Raw genomic sequence first — 25,470 nt, 5'->3', positions numbered from 1 at the left:
TCATTTTAGGCTGCAAATTAAATATAACTTCTAAAAATTTGTATCATCTACACATGATAATAGATGGCAATTCATCATGTATTTGTTAATCTCATTAAGATTTTTACTACTATAAAAACTAAATAATTAAAAAACTTACAAAATTAGTAAAATTAACTATTTGATTTGTATGTTATCTATGTATTTTACAGATTTTATTCTTATAAAAATAATCAAAATTAAAATATCATAATTTATAAAAATGTAATAATGAGGACACCAGCTCAGTGATTAGCTTTATGATGTTAATTTCCGTACAAATATTTTTCTTCTTCTTCAAATTAACAAAATTCTCACTATTCCTCAAATTTCAAAATAAAAAATAAAAAATTGCTACTGAATTATCATTAGAAATTAATGCTGATTTGTTTTACCCATTATCATATTTTTCATCATAGATGAAAAATCTTTAATCATTCTAATTGAGGTAGCGATATTAAAAATAATAAAGCATCAATTAATCGATAATTATTTTAAAATAGAATCAAGAAAACTCTAATCAAAATAAAACCAGGTTATAAAAAATAATATCGATTCAGAAAATGATATCAAACTCATCAAAAAAAAAATAATTGGATTAGAGAATAATTAGAGATATTATAAAAATTCCCCTCATTACAGGAATAAAATAGAAAAAAATAAAAACAAATAAAAATTATTATTATTAAATTTAAGAACAGTAATTATTTTACTAGTTTTTTGAACATATGACTAACTAACTAACTAACTAACTAACTAACTAACTAACTAACTAACTAACTAACTAACTAACTAATTAGCCACCTGTAGTTCTTACTATATTTTTAAATACACATTTTAAATAGAAATATTAAGATTAAATAATGAATGAATTTTACGCTAACTTTTTTTGTTTATAAAAGCAAAATTATAAATACATATAATTTATTTGTTCTTTTTATCCGCTTATAATTAATTAAATTTATATTATTTTTTTTGCTTTTCAATATTAAAAAAAAAATAAATGGTAAAATAGATTAAATTATATAATACATTAGAAGAAGTAATTATTTCTTTTTTTATCAATAATCTTTAAATTTATTTTTATTAATATAAAGTTTTTAAGCTCTTCACTCTAATCTCATTAGTTTCTCCATATTAATTTGAAGTATATTTAATTTATAAATATTATTATTATTAATACTTTCTATATATTTAACTTACAATTTATTTAGAATATTATTTTTCTAATAGTAATTCTCACCTATATTCTTTCTTTCATTCTTTTTTTAATACAAATTTTTTTAAAGTTATTTTAACTTAATTTTCACTTTCAATTTTTAAATTCATTATCCATTTTTTATTATTTGAAATTTTTTTTTCATTTTTTCTTTCTAATACTTTTACTTGATGATAACAGTTTATGTGTATTTTGATAGTGATATTTTTAGTTATATTTATGAATTAAAATAATATATTTAAACTCTTTAAATTTTTTTTGCCTTTTTTATTGTGCTTGTGTTATTTTTTTCCAATCTTTATTAATTCATTTTTTTATTTTATAATTTTGCTTTTATTTTTATTTTTTAATTTATTTCTTATTATTTGATTTTTTTCTTCATTTTTTTCTTCTAACTAACTAATTAGTTATATATTATTTCTTAAATATTTAAAAGTTAGAAATAAATTGGTGATGAAGGTTCATCAGTTTTAGGTTCTGTTTTAGCAAATTGCACTAATCTCTCAAATTTGACAATTAATCTTGTGTAAAATTAAAATTTATTTGTTTTGGACTGTGATATTTTTAGTTATAAAAATAAATTTAAAATAATATAATAAAGCTCTTTTAATTTGCTTATAAGCTATTTATTTATTTGATTTAATTTGATTTAGTTTTTTATTGCACTTGTGTTTTTGTTTTTTTTCAATCTTTATTAACTCATTTTTTATTTTAACAAACTAAATATTTTTTCTTCAATATTTAAAAAGTGATAATTAAATTGGTGCAATCAGTGTATTAGACTTAGGTTCTGCTTTATCAAATTGCAAAAACCTCTCAAATTTGATACTTAATCTTGGGTAAAAAAATTTATTTTTTTTGAATTGCGATATTTTTAGTTATTAAAAATAAATTTAAACAATATATTTAAACTCTTTTAACTTGTTTATTAGCTTTTTATTTGATTTAATTTTAATTTTCTTTTTAATTATACTTTTTTTTCTTCTATCTTTCTTAATTTAACTTACTCACCTCATCATTTCATTTTTGTTCTTCCTTCATTTTTTCCTTCTAAATAGCCAATTAATTAAATGTTTTTTCTTCAATATTTAAAAGTTACAATTAAATTGGTTAAAAAGGTGCATCAGGCTTAGGTGTTGCTTTAGCAAATTGCACTAATCTCTCTAATTTAACACTTGATCTTTAGTAAAAAAGTTTATTTGTTTCGATTGTGATATTTTTAGTTGTAAAAATGAATTTAAACAATATATTTAAACTATTTTAATTTATTTATTAGCTTTTTATTTAATTTATTTTTATTATACTTGTGTTTTTTTTATATTTCTTAATTTAACTCATTTCATTTTTATATTTTCAAATTTTTCATTTATTATTATTCGTTAATTTCTTATTATTTCAAATTTTATATTAATTGTTTCCTTCAAAATAACAAAATAATTATATTTTTTTCTTCAACATTTAAAAAGTAGGAATTAAATTGGTAAATAAGGAGCATCGGACTTAGGTATTGCTTTAGCAAATTGCACTTATCTCTCAGATTTGGCACTTTAACTAGTGTAAAAAACAGTTTATTTATTTACGATTGTCTAATTTTCTAATATATTTAAACTCTTTTAATTTTTTAATTAGCTTTTTATTTGATTTTTTCCTTCAAAATAATAAAATAATAAATAATTTTCTCTTCAATATTTAAAAAGTGATAATTAAATTGGCGAATAAGGTGCATATGGCTTAGTTTCTGCTTTAACAAATTGCTCTAATCTCTCAAAGTTGACACTTAATCTTGGGTAAAAAAAATTATTAGTCTTGGATTATGATATTTTTAGTTATTAATATGAATTTAAACAATATATTTAAATTCTTTTAATTTGTTTATTAGCTTTTCATATGGTTTTTTTCTTTCTTTTTAATTATACTTGTATTATTTTTTTCTTTTATCTTTCTTAATTTAACTCATTTTTTTATTTTCAAATTTTGCTTTTAGTTATTTATTTATTATTAATTAATTAATCCATTTCTTATTTTTTCATATTTTTTATTCATTTTTTCCTTCAAAATAACAAAATAATAATATTTCTTTCATCAATACTTAAAAAGTAGGAATTAAATTGGTAAGAATAGAGAGAATAGAATAGAAATACTCGCACATAAATATGCACTCAGAATAACTCTTAAATTAACTATTTTATAATATTTATTTATATTTTTATTTATTTTTATGCTTATTAAGTATACAAATTATTGAATTTTAGATTATTTATAGTGAGCAAGTATAGTTTAAAATGAATTTAAACTATAAATCCTGCTTTATTCACATAATAAAATATAATATTTATTTAATTTGCCTTCTTTTTGTTCCAGACCACATTAGATATGGATTTCATTTGTTGGTTCAGATTGAGACTTGTTGTGATATTTTTTAATGTAAGTAAAAATGAATTTAAAATAATAAATATATTTAGACTCTTTTAATTTGTTTATAAGCTTTTTATTTAATTTCTTTTTTTTTTCTTATTTATTGAATTTGTGCTTTTTTTTATTTCTTAATTTAATTCATTTTTTATTTTCAAATTTTTCTTTTATTATTATTCTTATTATTTCATATTTTTTATTCATTTTTTCCTTCAAAATAACAAGTTAATTAAAAATTTTTTTTTCAATATTTAAAAAGTGATAATTAAATTGGTGCATTTGGTGCATCTGGCTTAGTATCTGCTTTAGCAAGTTGCACTAATCTCTCAAAGTTGACACTTAATCTTGGGTAAAAAAATTTTTTGTTTTGGATAGTGATATTTTTACTTTTTAAAATGAGTTTAAACAATATATTAAAACTATTTCGATTTTTTTATTAGCTTTTTATTTACCTTTTTTATTGTATTTGTGTTTTTTTTTTTCTTCAATCTTTGCTAATTTAACTCATTTTTTTATTTTTAAATTGTGCTTTTATTATTATTTTAATTTTATTTCTTCATTTTTTTCTTCTAACTAACTAATAAATTATATATTTTTTCTTCAATATTTAAAAAGTTCCAATTAAATTGGTGATGAAGGTACATCATGCTTAGGTACCGCTTTAGCAAATTGCACTAATCTATCTAATTTGACACTTGATATTTAGTAAAAAAGTTTATTTATTTTAGATTTTTTGATATTTTTAGTTTAAAAAAATGAATTTAAACAATATATTTAAACATTTTTAATTTGTTTATTCGCTTTTTATTTGATTATTTTTCTTTTTCTTTCTCTATCTTTCTTAATTTTACTCATTTTTATATTTTAAAATTTTTTTTATTAATTGATTGATTTCTTATTATTTCTTTTTTATTCATTTTTTCTTTCTAAGTAACTTATTAATTAAATATATATTTATCAATATTTAAAAAGTTTCAATTAAATCGGTGTAATTGGAGTATCAGGATTAGGTTCTGCTTTAGCAAATTGCTCTAATCTCTCATATTTGACGCTCAAAATTTGGTAAAAATAATATATTTTTTATCAATTGTGATAATTTTAGTTATAAAAATGAATTTAAACAATATATTTAAACACTTTTAATTTGTTTGTTAGCTTTTTATTTAATTTACTTTTCTTTTTATTTTTTATTCTACTTGTCTTTCTTTATTTTTCTCCTATCTATCTATCTATCTATCTATCTATCTATCTATCTATCTATCTTTCTTTCTATCTTTCTTAATTTAATTTATTGTCTTATTTTCAAATTTTGCTTTTATTATTATTATTGATTAATTCATTTCTTATTATTTCAAATTTTTTCTTCTAGATAACAAATTAAATATTTTTTCTTCAATATTTCAAAAGTCACAATAAAATTGGTGATGTAGGGGCATAACGCTTAGGTATTGCTTTAGCTAATAGCACTAATCTCTCAAATTTGGCACTTTACCTTGAGTAAAAATTGCTTATTTGTTTTAGATTATGATATTTATAGTTAAAAAAATGAATTAAAACAAACAATATATATAAGCTCTTTTAATTTGTTTATTAGCTTTTTTTATGATTTATTTTTCTTTTTATTTTAAATTGTACGTTTATTATTTTTATCTTTCTTAATTTAACTCATTTTTTTATTTTCAAAGTTTGTTTTTATTATTTCATATTTTAATCATTTTTTTCTTCAAAATAACAAAATAATACAATTTTTTTCTTCTATAAAGCTTCAATAAAATTGGTAAATAAGGTGCATGTGGTTTAGGTTCAGCTTTAGCAAATTGCACTAATCTCTCAAATTTGACACTCTGTCTTAGGTAAAAACATTTTATTTGTTTTCAATTTTGATATTTTTAAATATAAAATGAATTTAAAATAATATATTTAAACTATTTTAATTTGTTTTTATTTGATTAATTTTTGTTTTTCTTTTTTATTACTTACGTTTTTTTTAAATCTTTTTTAATTTATCTTGTTTTTATATTTTCAAATTTTGCTTTTATTATTATTAATATCTTTTTATTTCATATTTTTTCTCCATTTTTTTCTTCTACCTAATTAATAAAATATTTTTTCTTCAATATTTAAAAAGTGATAATTTAATTGATGCAAATGGTGGAGCAGACTTAGGATCTACTTTAGCAAATTATACTAATCTATCAAATTTGACACTTTATCTTAGGTAAAAACAGTTTAACTGTTTTCGATTGTGATATTTTTTAATATAAAAATGGATTTAAAAACTTTTTAATTTATTTGGAGCTTTTTATTTAATTTATTTTTCTTTTTTATTAATTTTAAAGATATTTTTAATTTAAAAATTTTATTCTATCTAATTTTTTTTAGTAATTTATTTTAATTTATAATTAAAGTTAAAATGAAATCAATGAATCATAATAACAATTGAATGTAAAAAGTAAATGTCTTAAATCAAAAAGATTAATTGTCTTTAAAATATATTTCGATTTATTTTGATGATAAACAAGTGGTGAAAAAGGGATGAATAAATATTAAATATTTGAAAAATAGAAAATAATATTAATGTGTTATATTAAATAATATAGGTATTCTCAATATTTTTTAAGATGTATATTATTTTTATTTTAAATTATAGCCAAATGCCATTCAAAAATTTAGTGATTTGAGATCACTATTTTTTTGAATGGCTGATGTATTTGAATATAATTTATATAAAAATAAATAATTTTATAATAGAATTTAATTAATAATATTTATAATTTTAATTTATATCAATCAATCTTTATGATTTTTCTATTAAATTTTTAATTAATTTTAGCCTTTTTAAAAAATTTTTTGTATTAAAAAATTTAAATATATTTTATATGAAAAATAACATAAAATAAATTATTACAATAATATCTTTTAAAAAGTTCAATCTTTTGCTTAATTAACTTTTAAATATTTTTCATCAAAACAAAGATTTAATTTTTTTAATTGGTATGAATATCTTAATTGAGTTATAAATATTTTTATGAAAGTATTTGATAGGTGAATTTGGAAATAAATATTTTGGTTGAGTGAATTTAAAAAATACGACATGATTTTATAATTAAAGAATTTCATATTTCTACGAAGATTAAGTATATATGAGTAAGTTAATAATTTTGTTTATATATGTGCTTGAAAAATATGTGAATACCATGAATTTTATTAGTATTATGTATGTTGAAAACTATTTAAATTTTAAATTAAAAAGAAAAGGGAATTTTAATAATGATATCAAGTAGAGTACTCAAATAGTTGTGCGTGTAAATACTCTAATTTAAATTTGATGAGAATAACATAATTTTAAATTTCTGCAAATTTTAACTATATGCAAAAAGTAAAAGCTTGTAAGATTATATCATGAATGAAAAAAAATTGTTTGCCACCTTAAAAAAAATTATAAAAATTGGTTAAGGTGATTGTGAAGAATGTATTTGTATTTAACCAAAAGTAAGCAAAAATTTTGATAAATTAATAGCAAGCATACATTTATTTGAACTTCTAGTTAATTTGTATTCATTCATAAAATTATTCAAAATAGCAATAATTAATTCTATGAGGAAGAATTTGCTTTTGATTGTTTGTTTGCTTGTTTGCTCGCTCAGCTTTTAATATAATTAATAATAATATTTCTTAAAACAAGTAAAATTATCAAATCTATTCTTAAATTGACTAATAAAGTAGTAGTAAGAAATGATCGATAAAGATTTTAAGAGATTCTATCAAATTAAAAACAACCATCCCATCGAAAAAAAGGTCACATACAGATTCATTGGAATAATCTCTTTTGTTTCATATTTGTTTATCTTTGTTGGGATTTTTAAAATGTACTAAAGTAATTTATTTACGGAGATGTGGATTATAGTTGCATTAGTCATTTTGGAAAAACTAGGCTTTTTCATTTATTTTTATACTCATAAGCAATATGATAAGTGGTATTATCATATCGCTTGGGAGATATTCCACTTTGATCCAGATAATATATTCACAAATGAAGTGAAAAATGGTAACTTTATTCCAAACTAAAACCATCTCGTCAACATTAACCAAAATAATAATAACATCAATAATGTTAACAACATTCAAAATAACAACAACAACAATAATATAAACAATAATAACAACAATAATGTTAATGCCTTAATAGCCTAAAATAAAATAATTAATAAGTATAATTTAAAGATTCCTCTTAATTTATTGGTTAGCGTGATATTTCACTATGCGATACTAAGCTACTTGCAAACTTCTGATTAGCCTTACGAAAAGCAAATGACTTATATGATAATCTCTCTTATCTTGCTTTTTACTAATCAAGTTCTGTTATTTTAAAGACTTTACTTTAGAAACTTAATAAATTTGCATTAATATCTTTATATGATAGCTGAGGGACTTGCTTATCAATACACTTAGTTATCTTTACTCGCATTAATTTAAGAAGTAGGCAACAAGTGGTATGTATATATAATTGCTTTCATATTTGCTGCAGTTTCTCTTAGCATGATTTTAGAAAGAAATACCCATTTATATTTTACTGAGTCTCTTATTTATCTCATGATAAATTAAGTTTTTGGACTTAGACTAGAAGCGGAATTTTTATATTCTAAGCACAACGATAGATGCTAAAAAATATTTAGCTACATACTTTATGGTTTCTTTTCTATATTGTTTTGGGTTGCTCTGCTCTTACTAGTTTTAATTTTTGGTAGTGACAAAATGTACTATCTAAATTACTCTATTCCCATAGGAATTTTAGCTGCATGTTTCTTCTTTTTATTTTAAATAATGGTCATCGTTAGATATATATGGAAATCTCCTCTACAAATTACAAAAATTGTAAGTAAACTTGAAGAAATTGAGTAACTAAGGAAAGCTATCAGTCCAATTACTAAAATAGTTAGTCTTTAAGTGAGTTTCAATAATAATGACACCATGGAGTATCAAAATAAATTAGTAGAGGAAATTACTAAGAAGATACTCTTCAAATATAAGGATATAATTTACCATTTTGTTGTTTTTAACTAGCAGAAAGAACCTATTTTGAATTTAGAATTCCTTTACGACTCTTAAAAAATCAGGATAGTAGGTGTCAGACTAAATTTTGAAAATATTGCCCAACTCGAGTTAATTTGCAACGAAATTCAAATTTAAAAATTCAACTATTTTGATTTTGTAGTTAACATGCAAAATTTAGCAAGCATAAAAAACTAGGCAATACAAAAACTAATTAATTATCCTTTGATTTGTATTAACATCTCTAAAATTTCTAATATCATCAGAGGGGATGAGTCTTTCTTAAATTATTGTATATACATGAAATAAGTATTTTACTAGATAAAAGCTACGCAGATTCATATACAAAACCTTCTAATTAACAATCCTTATAGCATTTACTACGATCTCTATGATGATTTAAGATTTCCATTAATATAAAAAATGGGTAATCATAATAATTTGTAAATAAACATTTGATTTAAAAATATATTGATAAAAAATAAAATATTTTTCAAGACATTAACAAATAAGTAATATTAACTTAATTAGTAAGTGATCAATATTAAGTAAGTAAAAAAATAAATATTAAATAGTTAATAACTATGAAATAAATTCAAACTCATTAAAATTTTCATAATTTAGAAGATTTAATAAAAAGATTTAAAATATATATATAATACTTGTAAATAATAAAAATATACAAATAATCAATAATTATTAAACTGTAATTAACCTAAGAAAAGGTTTTGCATTTTTGAATTCGCCTGTATTTATATAAATATATATAATAAATAAATAAATATTCATTTCTTTTATTGTTCTATTTAATGAATCAATTTTTTAGAATAAATGTTATTGACTTATGAACTTATTTTTGAAATTTTATTTCATTCAAATATTATATTTTATATAAGATGATGAATATATTTATTAATTAAAATATTTTTTTAACTTCAAATAAAATTTCTTTTACTAAAAAGTAATCTATTAATGAAAACAAACATGTATACTTACTTACTATCTTTTTGAAATAGAATTTAATTTTGTTTCAATACTTATTTTAAATAAAAATAATGAAATTTAATAAAACTAAACAATTAAAAAATCAGTTCTAATAACTAAATGAGATGTATTTTTGATAATAATCTAATTAAATTTTTTTTTTTTTCTTCTTTAATGAGCTATCTTAGATTATAAATATGCATCTCATCTTTGTTTATAAAAAAATAATCTATATTTCTCAATCAAAAGATTTTTATTATAAAATAAATTAAGTTAGTTAATATTTTAAAATATTCTTACTATTTAAAAATAAAAAATTACCATACCATTTATTTTGATTATGAATTAAATAGTTTATAATGATGATTTAGATATTATGTTATTATTTGTAATTATTACATTTTATTAAAATAAATATTAAAAATTAAATGGAAGGTTAGTTTTTATAGGGATAATAATAATAGAAATTTTTTTAAGTTGTTTGATAATGATTAAGTAAACTTATTTCTCTTTATTGTTACTTTTGATATTATTATAGCAAAGAAGAAATATTTATTTTAAAAAATACTATAATTAATATCATAAAATTTGAAAAGTAAGTCTATAGATTTATTGAAGGAAATAATTATAAGAGGGGGTTTAATGCCAACTTTTTTCGAAATTATAATACATAATAATTGATTTTTAAAAGCAAGGTATTTGTTTTTAGTTCACTTTGATGATATTTTTATTGAAAGATTCAGTAGCGAAATTATAGATTTTTCTAACTAACTCTTTGAAAACATATAATTAAGTTTATACAAATAATAAGAAAGAAGAAGAGCGAATAAATTTATTAATTCATTTATTTATTATTACAATTAACTTTATTATTTTATTTACTATCTTTACTCATCTTTTCTTTAGTTTTACAAATTATTACTGATTAAGAATTTTAAATAATTAATTATTCACCTAGGATTTATTTATAGATTTTTGTAATAAATTTTATCTTGAATACATATATATAAGGGAAAATATTTTATAATAAAGTAGAGGAATATACAAAAAATACATATTAAGTTTGTTTTTAAAAGTATCTTATGCGTTACTTTATATGAGAACGAAATTAGTTTTGTAAGTATAATAAGTTATTTCGTTTTTTGTCAGTGGGGAAAAATTAATTCAGTAATTTGGATAGCAAAGATATAATTTATTGACTTAAAAAGCCTTTTTAAATTTACTTTTTTTCAAGAGTCTTAAAATATCATTCTAGCTGCTATCTAGAATAGGTTACATTTGATACAAGCTTAACATTACCTTGGGAAAAAGTAAATTATTAAATAAAAATTTGGATTTTAAAATATGTGGAGTATTTTAAATTATTAAGATGATATAAAAATTATGGTATCATTTTGGATTTTATTATGATATATTAATGGATTAGAAAAAAGGAGATAATTAATTTTGGTTGTAAGATATAGATAGTATTTGGTTGATATTAATTAATTTTAATTCATTTAGTAGTGCGAACTTCAAAACAAAACCACACTTTTTTTCAATTTATTAAAAGATTTGGAATCAATGGATATTTATTTATTTTACTTTTTAATCAATTAATAAAATATGGTAGTAAATGATTTAATATTGAGTGTTTTTAGCAGTAATGAATAAGTTGGACAGAGTAATTTAATTTAGATTAACAAATATCATCTTAGTAAATAGCTATTACATTTATAAACTCCTTTAAAAATCAATTAATAGTTAATCAACTATTTATTTATTTATTCATTCCTTTCTCTTTTTTAATAAATTTAAAATTTTATAAAATCAATTGTTTTTTAGTAATATAAGAACGAATTACTCTTTATTTATAATAATAATTTCTTGAAATTGTTTTGATAAAATAAATTAACAAAATAAGATTGATATCAAGCAATTTTGATTTAATTAAGTTAAGTAGGCTTAATTCAAAGCACTTCAATTTAAAATAAAACTAGCAATAAAAAGCATCATCTTAAATATTTTTTATTTTATGAATACTCCATTTTAGGACACTAAAATTGACCAATAAAATATTTAGCTCTATTAAGATATTCCCGAAGAGGAATTTACCAAAAATGTCAATCCTGAGGCTCAAAAATTAATTTTAAAAATCAAGAGAAATGCTTTAAAAAGTCTCTCACCTGATAAAAGTCCTAAATCATTTGATAATTTAGCTAACTTTAATACGACCCAAATGAAGCTACCCAAATCACAAGCGTTCATTACTCTCAATAGCAGCAAGTCAACTCTTCTTCCATAAATATCAAACAATTAGAGTACTCTTAATTGCTTAGAAATGAAAAGTAGATAAACATTTGTAGGCGAGAATTACAAGCAGTAGAGTTTTCTTTCTTAGTTTTAGTCAGGCAAAAGCGAATACTCATATGACTACAACTAAAGAAGGAAGAAGTAAAACAAAACTATTTTTTAAGAAGATAAAATGGAATAAGAGCGTATTGTGAAGCTATCTTATTTAAAAAGCAAATATGATTAGTCTTTGAAAAATACATTTTGTCTTAGAAATAAAAGCAGCTAAATACGATCTATGAGAGAGATTTCTTCAAAATAAATGTCACCATAAAGAACAAACACTCACATAAATGATAAGAGCGCTGTTACTTAATCAGATCAATATAACATAAAAAATATTTTAGGAATTTTTGTTTAGAAGAAAAAAGATGATTAAGAATAGAGCAAATTGCTTTTAAGGCATACACAAAGTTAAAAAACAATTCCATCTCCTTTGATTTCTACTTATAAATATGATAAAATATACAAGATGTTTGTAGAGTAATAAATATTGCAAGCTCAAAAAGAAGCATAAAATTAAGAATAAAATCAGACAACTCAGTTTGCTTTCGATACAAATTAAGTTAGAAAGAAAAGAGTGGTTAAATCTGATTTTAGGATCAAAACGCTTGGGAGCTAAAATGAGCTTGTAGACTATATTGATACAAAGAGAACTTTAGATAATGACTATAGCAATTAATTATCTCCGATTCAGCAAATGTCACACATGTCATACGAGCTAGTATAAAAATAGCCTTACATGTCTCTTTAACAACATAACAGCAAGAATTTAAATAAATTTTTTCCAAGCTCATTCAAATCTAAAAAAGATTACCTTTAATTCATCAATAATCCACTTTCTTTGTAAGGATCAAACATTCAAACTAGCGCTTAGAATACATAAAATATATTTTCTAACAATGCCATCAAATAAATATTCAATAATTCACCTTCTAAAGATACTTCTTCTGACGAACTGAATTCAAATTAATCTTAAGATCTAATCAAAAAATCATCTTTTTAATTATCACTCTAATAAAAGCATTCTCAGTAGCATAAACCTTTTGGTAGTTTCACTCAATCCTCTTTCAAAAGAATTGCTACGGATGCAATTGATATGATAAATAATGGAGAAGAAAGAGATAACAACAACTTTTAAAACAGAAGAAAATTAACACAGACAAAATCTAGTAAGCATGATATTTTATCGAAATTTGGCTCTCAGGATTTTGAAGATGATGAAATTTGTAGCCCAGTAATTGATGTTCACATTGCTTTAAATAAGTTAAACGACTTAAAAATAAATGAAGATTCTAAATTAGAACTAGATAATTCAGAATAAAAATTAATTTCCTTAAAAAAAATAAATGATAAAAATGGTGAGTCATCAAAGCCAAAATCAAAAAAATAAGTCGATTTCGAAATAGGTGAAACTAAAAAGTATAAAACAACTAAAGATTTAAATAGTGAAGAAAACTCTAAAACAGAAAACCATTCTTAATAAGTTTAGTCTTTGAAGCAATTAAAATCTCAAGAATTTGGATATGAAAGTGAGGATTCTGAAGATGACGATAGTGGAGATATGGATTAAGATAATAATAAAAAGAGGATTTTAAAGAATTAACCATCAATTTCTTTAAAAGTAAAAGGAGATCAATAAAACTTTGAAAGTGAGGTAGAAGAAGCTTCTGACTCACATGGTTTCGTTCTTAAAAAGACTATTGATTTCGCCCAGCTTAAAGAATTGCGTGATAAAACAATTAACAGACTGAATGGTAATTAAATAGTGAACAGGAGATCATCAAACAGCTTAACTTTAAAAAGAGAAAACAAAAATAAATTTCATCCTTTGGTCTCACCTGCTAAATTCTCAGGAAAACAAATTTTCGATTTCAATTCAGATGGAAATATCAAATCCCATGGAAGCACAGAGAAAGAAATAAAAGAAGAAAGTAAGAAAAAAATAAGCATCAGGTAATATTTCAAAAGTGGGAATGGGAAAAAGAAAGGAAAAGGTAAGAAAAAGATGCAAGAGCAATAAACTTAAGAAGAAAAATAAAAGCAATAAGACTTAAAAATAGCTGAAAAACTGGATGGATTAAAGGATAAGCTTCGAACTTCTGTGAAAGTAGTTATAAGGTAGCAAATCCAAAAGAAAATACAGAGTACTCTTTCAACAAAGATTTTAAATAATCTCTAAATAAACGAAATTGAGGAGTAAAATTAATATAATGAATTTGATGATAAATTAATTGATAACCCTTTTTCACTTGAATCTCCGTTTTCAGATTAATCTATGTTTGGTGGACTTAACTAATAATAAATTAGCAATTAAGCTAAAATTCTTTCTCCTACATCATCCAAAGATACATCTTCTTTAAACCTTAAACAAAATTCTTCAATAAGTGAAAAATTTAACCCAAGAAAACCATCTTTGCAAATTCAAGTAAGTTAAAATAACTCCAAAAAAAGTTCTATCCATAATAGTGTCTCTCCCAAAAGCGAAGGTCCAAATAACTAACAAAAGTAAGTAGGACTCTCAAAATATTCAAATAATAACAACAATTAGTCAAATTAAAATTCACAAAAAAATAATTAACTCGTCTCTCCGAATAAAAAACTTTAAAATCCAACCTATGATGAACAACAAAAAGAAGTTTAGCAATATTCTTCTGCTATTATGTCCTTTTTTAATGCTTGTGTTGAGAATATGAAGAATAACACAACTTTAATCTCTCACGATTTCCAACTTAAAAACCTTAAAAATTTCAATCAACAATTCAGCTAGGATTTAGTTGAATAATTTGCATAAGAAATGAGAAATCAAAAAATGTCAAACCAAGAAGTAGAGAGATTTAAATATATTTATGAGATCAACACCAAAATGCACGTTTTCTATAAAGTAACAAGATTATCATTAATTAGCATTAAATTTATATTTCTCATAATTTTTAAGGATTAAACAAATCCTTTTTTAATTATTATTTTCTTTTGGAATTTAAAAATATTTAAAATTTTATCATATTTAGTAGGCATAGATCGAATAATATTCGGTTATGCCAAATAAAATTTTTTTTATAAAATAATTAGTGAAAAATTTGGTATTTGAAAAAATTTTTCAACCCTACTGATGATAAATATTATTAATTTTATTTATTAAACAAATAATAAATTAAGTTAATTTTATTTAGATTATTTTTAATAGATTAAGATTATTTATTTTTTTAATATAGTATTTGTGATTTTTTAAATTAAAATTAAAATTTTTATGATTTTTAAATAGAATTTTAAAAAAAATAGGGAATAGTATAGCTTCTAGGAGGAATTAACAAATTGCAAGAACTTATTTAATAAATTATTAAAAAAATATCTTCTCATCTAACAATATTATCAGTTAATCATGTATTTTCTGCTGAGTAAATGTTTAGAAGAATTATTCCAGGCATCTGTGCTTTGTTGTGTGAAGATCATAAGCTATTTTACTAAACCTTAAAGATATTTATGGCAACAAATAAGGAAGATTAATTTTCATATATAGATTTCTATTTTATTAAAAAGTACATTTATAGTTTTCTAACCAAACAAAAGAAAAATGAAATCAGTCAGCAACTTTGCCTACTGATTATGTAAAAGATAGAATCTGTAAGAAGATTTGTTTTTCCAATAAATGTTTTATAAGACTAAAAGCTGAGAGATACAGTCGCCTAAAAACTTTTTGAATGTGAAAAATTTATGGAATTTTTCTGTCCTCAGTTCGAACTAAAGCATATAAAGAATATAATTCATCATATATATGAATACTTTTACTATGATGGAGAAGACTAACAAATACTAGAATTCAAATCTATCAGAAAAGCTATTGAACCTTTTGTTAAAGGTAAAGTTTCTAGAAAAATATTTGACTACATAGAACAATTTACATAAAAGGCTTTGTAAGAAGATCCTTTTACACTAAATGTAATTTTGCGCGATCTTCACTATAAATTTACAAAAGTTAGACTTCGTTTTGGATACAACTAAGGCATTTTCGGAATTGTTAAATTTAATGAAATACCATAATTAATAGAAGCCCTTAAAGAAGAAATAAGCAATTCTGTTGAATATGGTTTGCTTGCTGAGCTTAGCGAAGTAGAATAACAAAAGGTTAAGGATACTTCATTTATGCATAAATACTTGAGGTTTTTGCTCTCTGAGTATGACATATTTTCTGTTTATGATGCCTCTGTAGCTATGTCCTATCTTGGAGTTACAGTTAAGTTCTTTAAGTTTTGGCTATGCTGCTTACATAGCGTCATGCTCACTAGATATAATCTTCAACCTTCCAAAGTGTAAATCTTTATGAGGTTTGTTGAAGTTTGCTGTCCAGCAATTTGAAGAAATTGTAAAACCAACTATTCAATATTTCACTATTTATTTATTTTGCAAACAATATTTTTAGCAATTTATTAAAAATCATTTCAAAAAATATTTACATTATAGTAAATTTATAACCTATAATTAATATCAACAAATAAAATTTTAACATAAACTTTATTAAAAGAAAAAAGTAAAGAAACTCTTTATTTTAAATAAAATATCTTAAAATTTACTTACATATTTTAATAAAATAATTTATTTGCAAATCCATCCTGTCTCTTTGTTTTACATTTTTAAGTAATATGATTCATGAATATTTTAAAAATCTAAATGAAAAAGAATTTTATTTATTTTATTAATTATTTGAGCTTGCTTATTGAAACAAAATAATTCATTTTTAAAAATACTTTTATTTTTATTATTTAAAAATTAAATTATATATGTATCAATAAAATATACTTTAATAAAATATTTTCAATTAAAAAATAAAATAAATTTACTTTACAAAAATAAATAAATAAATACCTCAAATTCTAATTAATTCTGAAAAATCTTCCTAATGATTTATAAATAAATAAATTTTAAAAAATTTAAATGATATTTCATAAAAAAAAATTAGTTATATGAATAGATTTTACAATTTGCAGTTTATATAATTAATTATCTATCTTTTAATAAAAATAGTATTAAAATCAATATTTTTAAAACCTTTAATTTTTCAATAATAATAAGTAATAAATAAAATATAATCAATTTTATAATATTAATTAATTGGATAAAGAAAAATTTGTAATTTAATTTTTGTTTCAGTAAAAGGAGGATTTTAAATAAAATAATTCTACTTGACTTTATATTAAATAATTTATGAAAAAATTAGAGAGCTGAAAGAAAAAAGAAAGATAGATAGATATTATTGATATTATTATTATAAGATGATGATGAATATAAAAACGTGCACTCGATAAAGAGCTACAATCTTTATGTCATCAAATATTTAATTAAATAAGCAAGCAAGCTATCAAACATACACATATACATAAACATAATTAATTTAAAAAGAAAGTAGCAGATGCAAAGAAAAAATGCATAAATTTCAGTAATTTAAATAAATATTTGAATTTTTAAAATTTAGGAAATGATTAAATAAATTTTTGTATAATCTTATAGAGTGAATTAAAGTCAGAGAAGGAAATTTTTTATTTATATTAATACTTTGTCTGATTAACTCTTCAGAAATTATTATATTAAATAAACAAAACAAAAAATTAACTCCCAACTTTGGTTAAGGAAAACAACACAATAAATAAATTACTTAGCAACTCAACTAAATTTCAAATGGATAACAAGAAGACTAGCGTTAAGGTAGATTGCAGCAAACATTTTTACATATTCTTATTATAAGTTTTAAGCTCTCAATAATGACTTTCTTCATTGATTAATTAATGCTTTTTTTAAAAAAGGTTCACAACCCTCCTGGCGGTGCTTCCAATTTCACAATCGGAGGTGGATATGAGTAAGAAGCTCCTAAGAAGACTGTCACTCACAACTCAAACTAAGAATCAACTGAAGTTAATGATCCTTCTAAGACCTCTGTCAAGGTACTTTTTGCTTACTTAATATCAATAAAATTATAGAAGCAGATTATGAAAAATCGCATAGTTTATTAATCAATTTTTATTTATTTTTACAATTATACTAGCATATAAAATGGCCATATTATTAATAATACAAAATTTAAAAATGTCTTTTTTTAAGTTTCTTTCAATCAACTAAATAATTAGGTTCATTAATAGCCTGGCGGTAATTCCAACTTCACTTTGGGTGGAGGTTACGATTAACCTGTAAAGACATCTGTTAGAGTACACCAATAAGCTACTTCAAACATTTTCGGAGGATATGAAGAATAACCAAAACCTTAAAAGCAATTGAACTAACATCAATAGACAAGCAATATTTTTGGAGGTAATGAATAACAACCTGTTCAATAAAGAGGTGGCAGAGCTTAAGTTGCTGGATAAAACTAAAATAACTCTCATAACAATATCTTTGGTGGTTATGAAGAACCTGTCAAGAAGCCTGTTTAACAATAATAGCAATAGTAAGCAAGCTAATAGACCCAATAGTAGGATGCTAAGACATCAGTAAAGGTTCACAATCCTCCTGTAAGATTTAATAAGCATTAATTCATTTTTAAAATTTGTTAAATAAAAAAAAGGGTGGCAAATCTAACTTCACTTTGGGTTGAAAAGAATGAAGAAAACATTAAAAAAGAGTTAGTAAATAGAGAGTTAATTTGCAATAATATCCTACTGAATTCAATAAGATTTATTTATCTATTTTTCAATGTATCTAAGCATTAAAATGAAAAAGATATCTAAATAATTTGTTTAAACAAAAGGAATATACATAAATGGTTCTTTTGAATGTGTTCCTCCTTTAAATAAAGGCAAATTTAGTTGTAAATCATGCTTTTTCTGCAAATCAACAACATTTCGTTGCAAATCAAGTTTCAGGTGGAGAATTGCATTAAATTGTCAAATCTCTATTCCAAACGTGTATTATGAACAAATTGACTCCCTCTATTCTCTAATTTTTTTCTCCTATACCAAATTAAAAATATATTAAAACAAATCATGCAAAAATTCATTTATGAATTGCTTATTAATTAATTAAATAAATGTCATAAAATAAAATGATTAATAAATAAATAAATAAACAAGTAAATTTAATTAATTTATTTGTCACCTTAGCTAGTAAAAATAAATTAATAATTCACAATTAATTTAGAGGAATGCTCATATCAAATAAAACATCAAACCTAAATTAAAATTTAATAGACACTTATACACAAACAAACACATAACTGGTTGATAATATTTATATTAAAATAATTTAATTATTTATTTTGATTGTATTCTAATATAACAATGATTACTTACTTACTTATTTATTTGTTTGATTTATTTATTTTTATTATTTGCATCATTTATTTCTTTGTTATTCTTAAAAAGTTTCATTCTTTAATCTTATCAAAATTAATTTAAATTTTCCTTTATCACTAATTTCTTTACTAATAGTCACTAATACTTTTTTACATAAGTACAATTATCCTTCAAAACATTTAAGTTAAAAAATAATCTTTTTGAAAAAAATTTATTTTATTTATTTATTTAAGTTCTATACATTATCATTTACATTCAAAAAATTTATAAATTTAATGTATTTTGCTGCTCTTCTACTCTTATTTCCTATTTTATGTTTTGTATTTTATTTAATTTTTTAAATTAAATTTTAATTTACTAATATGATCTCAATATCTCCTTAGATATTTTTTCTAATTTAGATTCTTCTAAATCCATAAGTTGGTTTGATTCATCATTTATTTATTACGTCTATTTTGTTTATTTATAAATGTATTTAAATTAATAATTATATGTGATTTTTCTATTTGCTTTTGCTATTTCAAATTAAAAAATTAAAATAAAGTTGTTTTTTATATAATTAAATAATCAATGTAGTAAATATTTACTATTTAAAAATTTTAATATTAATATTAATTAATAAACAAAATTAAATAATCATTCTTCTAAAAATATGTTTATTGTATTAGAATTGTAAATTATATGAAAAATTAAAACAATTTTACGCTATGTAATGCAATAAGTTCTTTTTGTAAAATAATGTTAAGTTCTTAGCAAATGATTTTTTAGTGAGTATGAATGTCAATAACATAATCCTAAGATATTATATTTTTTACCAATTTATTTGATTTATAATCAAGTTTTTATGGCTTTTTATCTTGGTATTAAATATTAAACATATTATTAGTATATCTAGCTGATTAAGAATATTCTAGTTATCTCTATCGAATTACAGATGACTGATTATATTGTTGGAGATGAGGATTATAAGATACGGATTTTGATCTATTAATCATCTTCAACACATCTTCATGTTCCCTTAAGAATGAAATCATTTTTATTCTTTTTTCTTGTTCTACTTTTGCTTGAAACGTTGTCATATTGGCTTGTTGGATAGAAGGGGTTTGGGTTAGGTTATAAGCATTAAAATCAGAGTTTTATTTATAACGAGGTTTTTATATGAGCTATTTAGCAGTTGTTTATTGTGAAGGTTCTGTTTACTAATTTTGTTGAGAATCTTAAAAGTTAGAGGAGGGTTATTAACTTTTTTTCTTTCTAATGTCTACTTAAGAAGAATTTACCCTGTTAAATTAATCTTTTTTGCCAAAAGCTAATATATTTATGTTGTTTGGCTAGCCAATTATTTAATCTTATTTACTCTATTGATCATTATTAGACGACAGATTATCATCTTTTGGATTTTATTTTTTATTGAAAAAGCTTGTAGGAGTAGAAATTTAATTCTAAAAAAGATTTTGTTTCTTAGTGTCGTGAAATGTTGACATCATGAAACTTTCGTTATTTTGAGATGAGTAGACTGATTTGTCTAGCTTTATGGATTCATTATATCTTTAAATCGTATTCATTTCTTTGATAATTTACTGCTTTTCTTTTTCGTGATCTGCTTGTATTTTTGCTTTCACTTTTGCCATTTCTCTTTTTTCATTTTAAATTTTCAGAAGTTTTTCGTTATCATCTGAGATCTTTTAAAGTATCTTAAAGCGCTATATTTCATGTTACTTTTCTACTCGTTTAGCATTATTTAGAGTTTCCTCAATTCTTATTTAATGATCGTAGCATTTTAGTTGCTTATCATAGTATCTTTCGGTCCTATTTTGCTAGGCTCTCTCCATAAGCTAATAAATAGTTTGTTCTTAAACTTGATTTTTTTATTGTAAATCAATTAATGATTTCTGGAATTATTCTTTCACTTTATTAATCTTATCTTATCTGAGTCTGGCATTTTCCTTTCTTTGGTTTTCTTCTCTCATATACATCTCCTAGATACTTCTTTCCTTTTCATGGAAAATTTACTGCTGTTCTTGCTTTTTCTCTTCTTCTTACTGCATTTTCATAAACTAATTAAATCACATCAAAAATATTTTAAATAAAAATCATCCAAGACTTATTTAAAAATTTAGATTAAATTAAAAGTTAGCATTTTATTTATTACCTTTTATTGAGTAATTTATTAACTTTTGCTTTCTGAAGCAGCTCTTCTTTTTTAGAATTTTTGATGTAATTATTCCTGAAATAGCTTTTTTTTATTTTCGTTTACAACTTCCTTCCTTTAATAGTTCTATGAATTAATTTTTTAGTTAGAATTTTAATCAGTAGAAGTTTTAATTAATTACTTATAATATTTATTAGATCGAGGCTTACTGACCTTCTCTGATTTGAACTATTTTTTATTCAAGTTTCTCTCTTACTTCTTAATTTTTCTACTTTTTGGTTTCAAACTCTTTTTGTTTTCCGAGCATTTTCAATTGCAATTAAGATTACTTTTCTTAAAACTTTTATTGCAGTCTTTTCTGTTCTTCTTATCTTTGCTATTCCATTTCTATATTTTTTTGCTCCCTCAAACTTTTTTACTCTTCATTTATAAGCTATCTTTTCCTTTATTCTTCAATCCTTTTTTCTCCTAAAAGTCTAATTTTCTCCTTCTTGTGCTCATTTCTCTTATTTTAAAGGTTTTATTTTATTATAGATGATAAAAAATAACTTGTTATTTATTTTACTCTTCTTATTTCTTCGATTTAAATCTAATTCTTTATTAAGAAATCAATCTGTTTTCTTTGTTTTTCTTGAAGCTTTTCTAATTTCTTTTTTTCTTTTTCTAAGTATTCCTCTCTGCTAAAACTATAGGATTAAAAAGTGCTGTTCATCTGCTTTTTTAAATAATTTCTATAAATATATTTTAGTTTTAAAATCATTTTACCTACGAAATGTTTTGGTCTTTTTTTTCATTTTCTCTCAAAAGTTTTTGTCTCAACTATGTTTAAAATAAAAAATCAATTGAAATCTTCTACTATGAATAAAAAAGTAGTAGTTACCTCTCTTACTTATTCTATTCTGTGTAGTCTTCTGATTTCATAGTGTTGCATTTTCACTTCTACAAATTCATCCAACCTATTAAGAGGAATATCCTCCAATTTTTTCTTCGTTTCTAACTCAATTTGTTCTTTATTGATTTTCTTAAGGTCTTCTTATTCATATCCAAGTAGCTTAATTGCTTTTAATGTAGTAGGACTAATAATAATTATAAATATATATAAATAACCGAATTTCCTAAATAAACTTACCTATTAATATCCTAATCAGTGTTTGCTTCTTGATTAAAATTAAATGCATTTATTAAAAGCTTCTCTGTCATTTTGCTTGGTTTATTCGTTTTTCAGTATAAACAATTTAACTTTCTTTAAATTAATTATTTTTACTCACTAAAAATTATTAATTTTTTATAAAGTGCAAACAATTTGTATTTTTAATAACAACAACAACAAAAAAATACAAAATAACTTAATGTTTCATTTTAACATCTTAATAATATTTTTATTTTTTATAAGCCTTAATCTATTTATTGTCATAGTGATTTATTTCCTAATTTAAATCGATATTAAAATTTAAAAAAATAATTTTTGTCATTATTGTAAGAAATTTTTTTACAATTAACGTTAATAAAAAATTTCAAAATAAAGCAAAATTTTTTGTTTTAATGTGATTAAATTACCATAATATTTTATGAGTTAATAATATTAAACTAATTTTCATACATAAATTTATAAATAAATAAAATAGCTTAAAATCATAAATTGTTAGAGTAATATATATCATAGCTATTAAAATTTTATTAATAAGAGCAATGAGAATAAAAGTGAATTATAAAATATCTTTTGCAATTGATATTATTTCTTTAAATTATCTTCTAAGCTTTTTATTTAAGAGTCAGTCATCTCTTTATTAGTTATTTTTGAACATTTTATTTTTCATTTTCAATAATTTTTTAATAAATGTTTAAAAAAATAAACTTTTTTGAATAACTTGAAAAAATGTAAAATGCAATGCCAAAATAAATTACTAGAAATAATATTTTATAAATGTAAATAGTAAACAATTCTATTAAATTAATAAATATTAGTTAGAATTTCGTTTATTTGAAATTATAAAAGATATTATTTATTTTAGGTCTTTACAAATATTTATTTATCAATTAAGTTATTGGATTTGAAGATATATTTTTTTTAATTAGCTTGAAAGATGATGATATATTTTATGATAATCAATGATATGAATCTTTTAAAGTGGTAAATATGCGAAGTGAATTTACCGAAATTATTCAATTATTAATTGATGATTATTTTATTTTTAATTAATTAATTAATGAAAAAATTATGAGGATTTGTTTGATAATAGCAAGCAAAAATTTGCGAGATGTCATACAGACAGACAGATTCTTCTTGGTTATTTATAAATAAAATTAATTAACAAGGCTAAGACAATAAATAAAAATATATAATCAAGAGAAACCAAAATCAAGCAAGCAATAAATAAATAAAAAGCAAATAAATAAATAGCAATTAATATTGTCAAATAAATTAAAGCAAAATCAATAAATAATTTTTTGGAAAAATAAATGGCTGAGGAATACGATCCCGAACACAGACTTTCATAAATGAAGAAGGCCATCTAAGAAAAGGCCTAATTTATTTAAAAAAATTTTGAAAATTAGGCAAGAGAAGCTTATGAATAAGAATATAACAAGTAAATCGAAACTGAAAAAACTAGAATTACCGAAAGAATGACTTCTGATAGAAGCAAGTTCATTTAAGAAAAGAAAATGTAAATAAATTCTATTACAGGAATAATTATTTGTCTCGTCATGAGTTCATTAAATATTTGAGATAGGCTTTATTTATTTATAATTAAAGCAATAGACTTTATAAAAAACATATTTTAGTTTGAAGATAATTCATTTTGTGCAGATTGATTGCGATTGAATACCTCAATATAAAAAAGAATTTATTTATTTTAAGTGATCAATTTAGCACTCTTTTTAGAATAAAATAGCATTCAATTTTAGGAGTTTAATACAAAAATGTTTTTGTTTTATGAATTTATGATAAGCACATGAGTTTTTTTATAAAATTAAAGTGAAAAGTCACGTCTTGTTAATGAATTGAGACTCTCAAAGATGAGCAAAAGATACGGTTTTCTTGAGGATTTAAAGGGAGATATTAGAAAAGAGCTTTAAAATAGACTCTGCAATAAGGAAGACTAGAAAAAGCTTTTGAAAAATCTTATCCTCCAAGTAAGAATTTAGAATTGAAATCTGAAAAAAAAAATAATTTTTGTGAAGCACACCAAGCAAACAAATAAATAAAAAAGCAAAGCTAAAAAATATATAAAAGAAAAATAAATAAGATTCTTTCAGCTTTATCCAATATTTTTTGAGCAAGCAAGATATAAATTTGGCAAGTAATAGATTAAAGGAATTATGTATTTATTTACTTCATTCCTATAAGAATAAACAACTTTGTATTCTATATTAAAGAAAAAAGCAAAGTGATTTTTACAAATTTAGTAAACATATCACATTTTTTAAAGATATCCTGATCATTTATTAAAGAACAAAATAAACTTTGTGTTTATTTATTTGTTTGTTTGGTTTGTTTGGATCAGAATTGTTTACCAATAATTTTCTTACAGTTTACAAATGGAAATAAATCATTAATAAATAGGCTATGATTAAGTTGATGGAACCTGAAACTACTCTTAGATGCTTGAGAAATGATGTCGCTGTCATAGAAGGTTTGATTAAGGAATGCTAAACAGAATTTAACTAGCTTGTTCAAAAAGAATGTAAAAAGACTATAGATTCAAAAATTAAAATTGACAGAGACAATTTCTTAGATGAACAGTAAAACTATTTATTTATTTATTTACTTATTTTGTAATTCTAATATTAAATTTCTTTAAATCTTTAAAAGTTTATTGGGTGGTATTGTTTTAACTTGCTTAAATGGAAATATAGTCGTTTCTAACACTATTGATTCCAGAATCGACTTTGCTTTCTAAGAAATGCTTCCTGAAATCAGAGAAGGTTTGTACCCTGACCCAGTTAGAGCTGCACATGATTCTAAAAGAAAATAAGAATAGCTCGCTGCTCAAATGGCCGCTGCTAATAAAACTCATTGA

The 25,470-nt window shown here is 21.6% G+C and overlaps 6 protein-coding genes across 6 annotated transcripts; 5 read left to right on the top strand and 1 right to left on the bottom strand. All coding sequences in view use genetic code 6, as the record gives it.

Moving 5' to 3' along the window:
• Nucleotides 1–1,006: 1,006 nt before the first annotated feature.
• On the top strand, nt 1,007–6,160 carry TTHERM_00106849 (hypothetical protein; the record flags this gene model as incomplete). The annotated part of the gene is made up of 13 exons (XM_001471212.2): nt 1,007–1,060; nt 1,116–1,165; nt 1,674–1,763; nt 1,987–2,076; nt 2,333–2,422; nt 2,704–2,793; nt 2,935–3,024; nt 4,265–4,354; nt 4,622–4,711; nt 5,057–5,146; nt 5,413–5,502; nt 5,778–5,867; nt 6,058–6,160. Exons 1-13 carry the CDS (start codon nt 1,022–1,024, stop codon nt 6,158–6,160), a joined length of 1,092 nt encoding a protein of 363 aa, XP_001471262.2. The 5' UTR covers nt 1,007–1,021.
• A 1,383-nt stretch (nt 6,161–7,543) lies between these two features.
• Nucleotides 7,544–9,160, top strand: TTHERM_00106840 (transmembrane protein, putative; the record flags this gene model as incomplete). The annotated part of the gene is made up of 1 exon (XM_001012328.1): nt 7,544–9,160. The coding sequence occupies one exon, from the start codon at nt 7,544–7,546 to the stop codon at nt 9,158–9,160; it is 1,617 nt and encodes a 538-aa protein (XP_001012328.1).
• Nucleotides 9,161–11,699: 2,539 nt separating this feature from the next.
• Nucleotides 11,700–16,372, top strand: TTHERM_00106830 (hypothetical protein; the record flags this gene model as incomplete). The annotated part of the gene is made up of 2 exons (XM_001012327.2): nt 11,700–14,900; nt 15,299–16,372. 2 exons carry the CDS (start codon nt 11,700–11,702, stop codon nt 16,370–16,372), a joined length of 4,275 nt encoding a protein of 1,424 aa, XP_001012327.2.
• A 1,317-nt stretch (nt 16,373–17,689) lies between these two features.
• Nucleotides 17,690–18,599, top strand: TTHERM_00106820 (hypothetical protein; the record flags this gene model as incomplete). The annotated part of the gene is made up of 4 exons (XM_001012326.3): nt 17,690–17,716; nt 17,815–17,952; nt 18,136–18,516; nt 18,570–18,599. 4 exons carry the CDS (start codon nt 17,690–17,692, stop codon nt 18,597–18,599), a joined length of 576 nt encoding a protein of 191 aa, XP_001012326.3.
• A 942-nt stretch (nt 18,600–19,541) lies between these two features.
• On the bottom strand, nt 19,542–22,648 carry TTHERM_00106810 (hypothetical protein; the record flags this gene model as incomplete). Its single annotated transcript, XM_001012325.2, has 9 exons — nt 19,542–19,602; nt 19,655–19,746; nt 20,001–21,353; nt 21,449–21,574; nt 21,630–21,953; nt 22,014–22,160; nt 22,214–22,267; nt 22,329–22,524; nt 22,578–22,648. 9 exons carry the CDS (start codon nt 22,646–22,648, stop codon nt 19,542–19,544), a joined length of 2,424 nt encoding a protein of 807 aa, XP_001012325.2.
• A 1,260-nt stretch (nt 22,649–23,908) lies between these two features.
• Nucleotides 23,909–25,470, top strand: TTHERM_00106800 (vacuolar ATP synthase subunit E; the record flags this gene model as incomplete). The annotated part of the gene is made up of 4 exons (XM_001012324.3): nt 23,909–24,114; nt 24,427–24,583; nt 25,014–25,192; nt 25,263–25,470. 4 exons carry the CDS (start codon nt 23,909–23,911, stop codon nt 25,468–25,470), a joined length of 750 nt encoding a protein of 249 aa, XP_001012324.1.

Source organism: Tetrahymena thermophila, assembly GCF_000189635.1.
Source record: "Tetrahymena thermophila SB210 genomic scaffold scf_8254716, whole genome shotgun sequence".
In the NCBI taxonomy this organism is placed as follows: domain Eukaryota; phylum Ciliophora; class Oligohymenophorea; order Hymenostomatida; family Tetrahymenidae; genus Tetrahymena; species Tetrahymena thermophila.
Note: the sequence above shows the minus strand (reverse complement) of the source record. Positions and strands in the feature narration are given on the sequence as shown.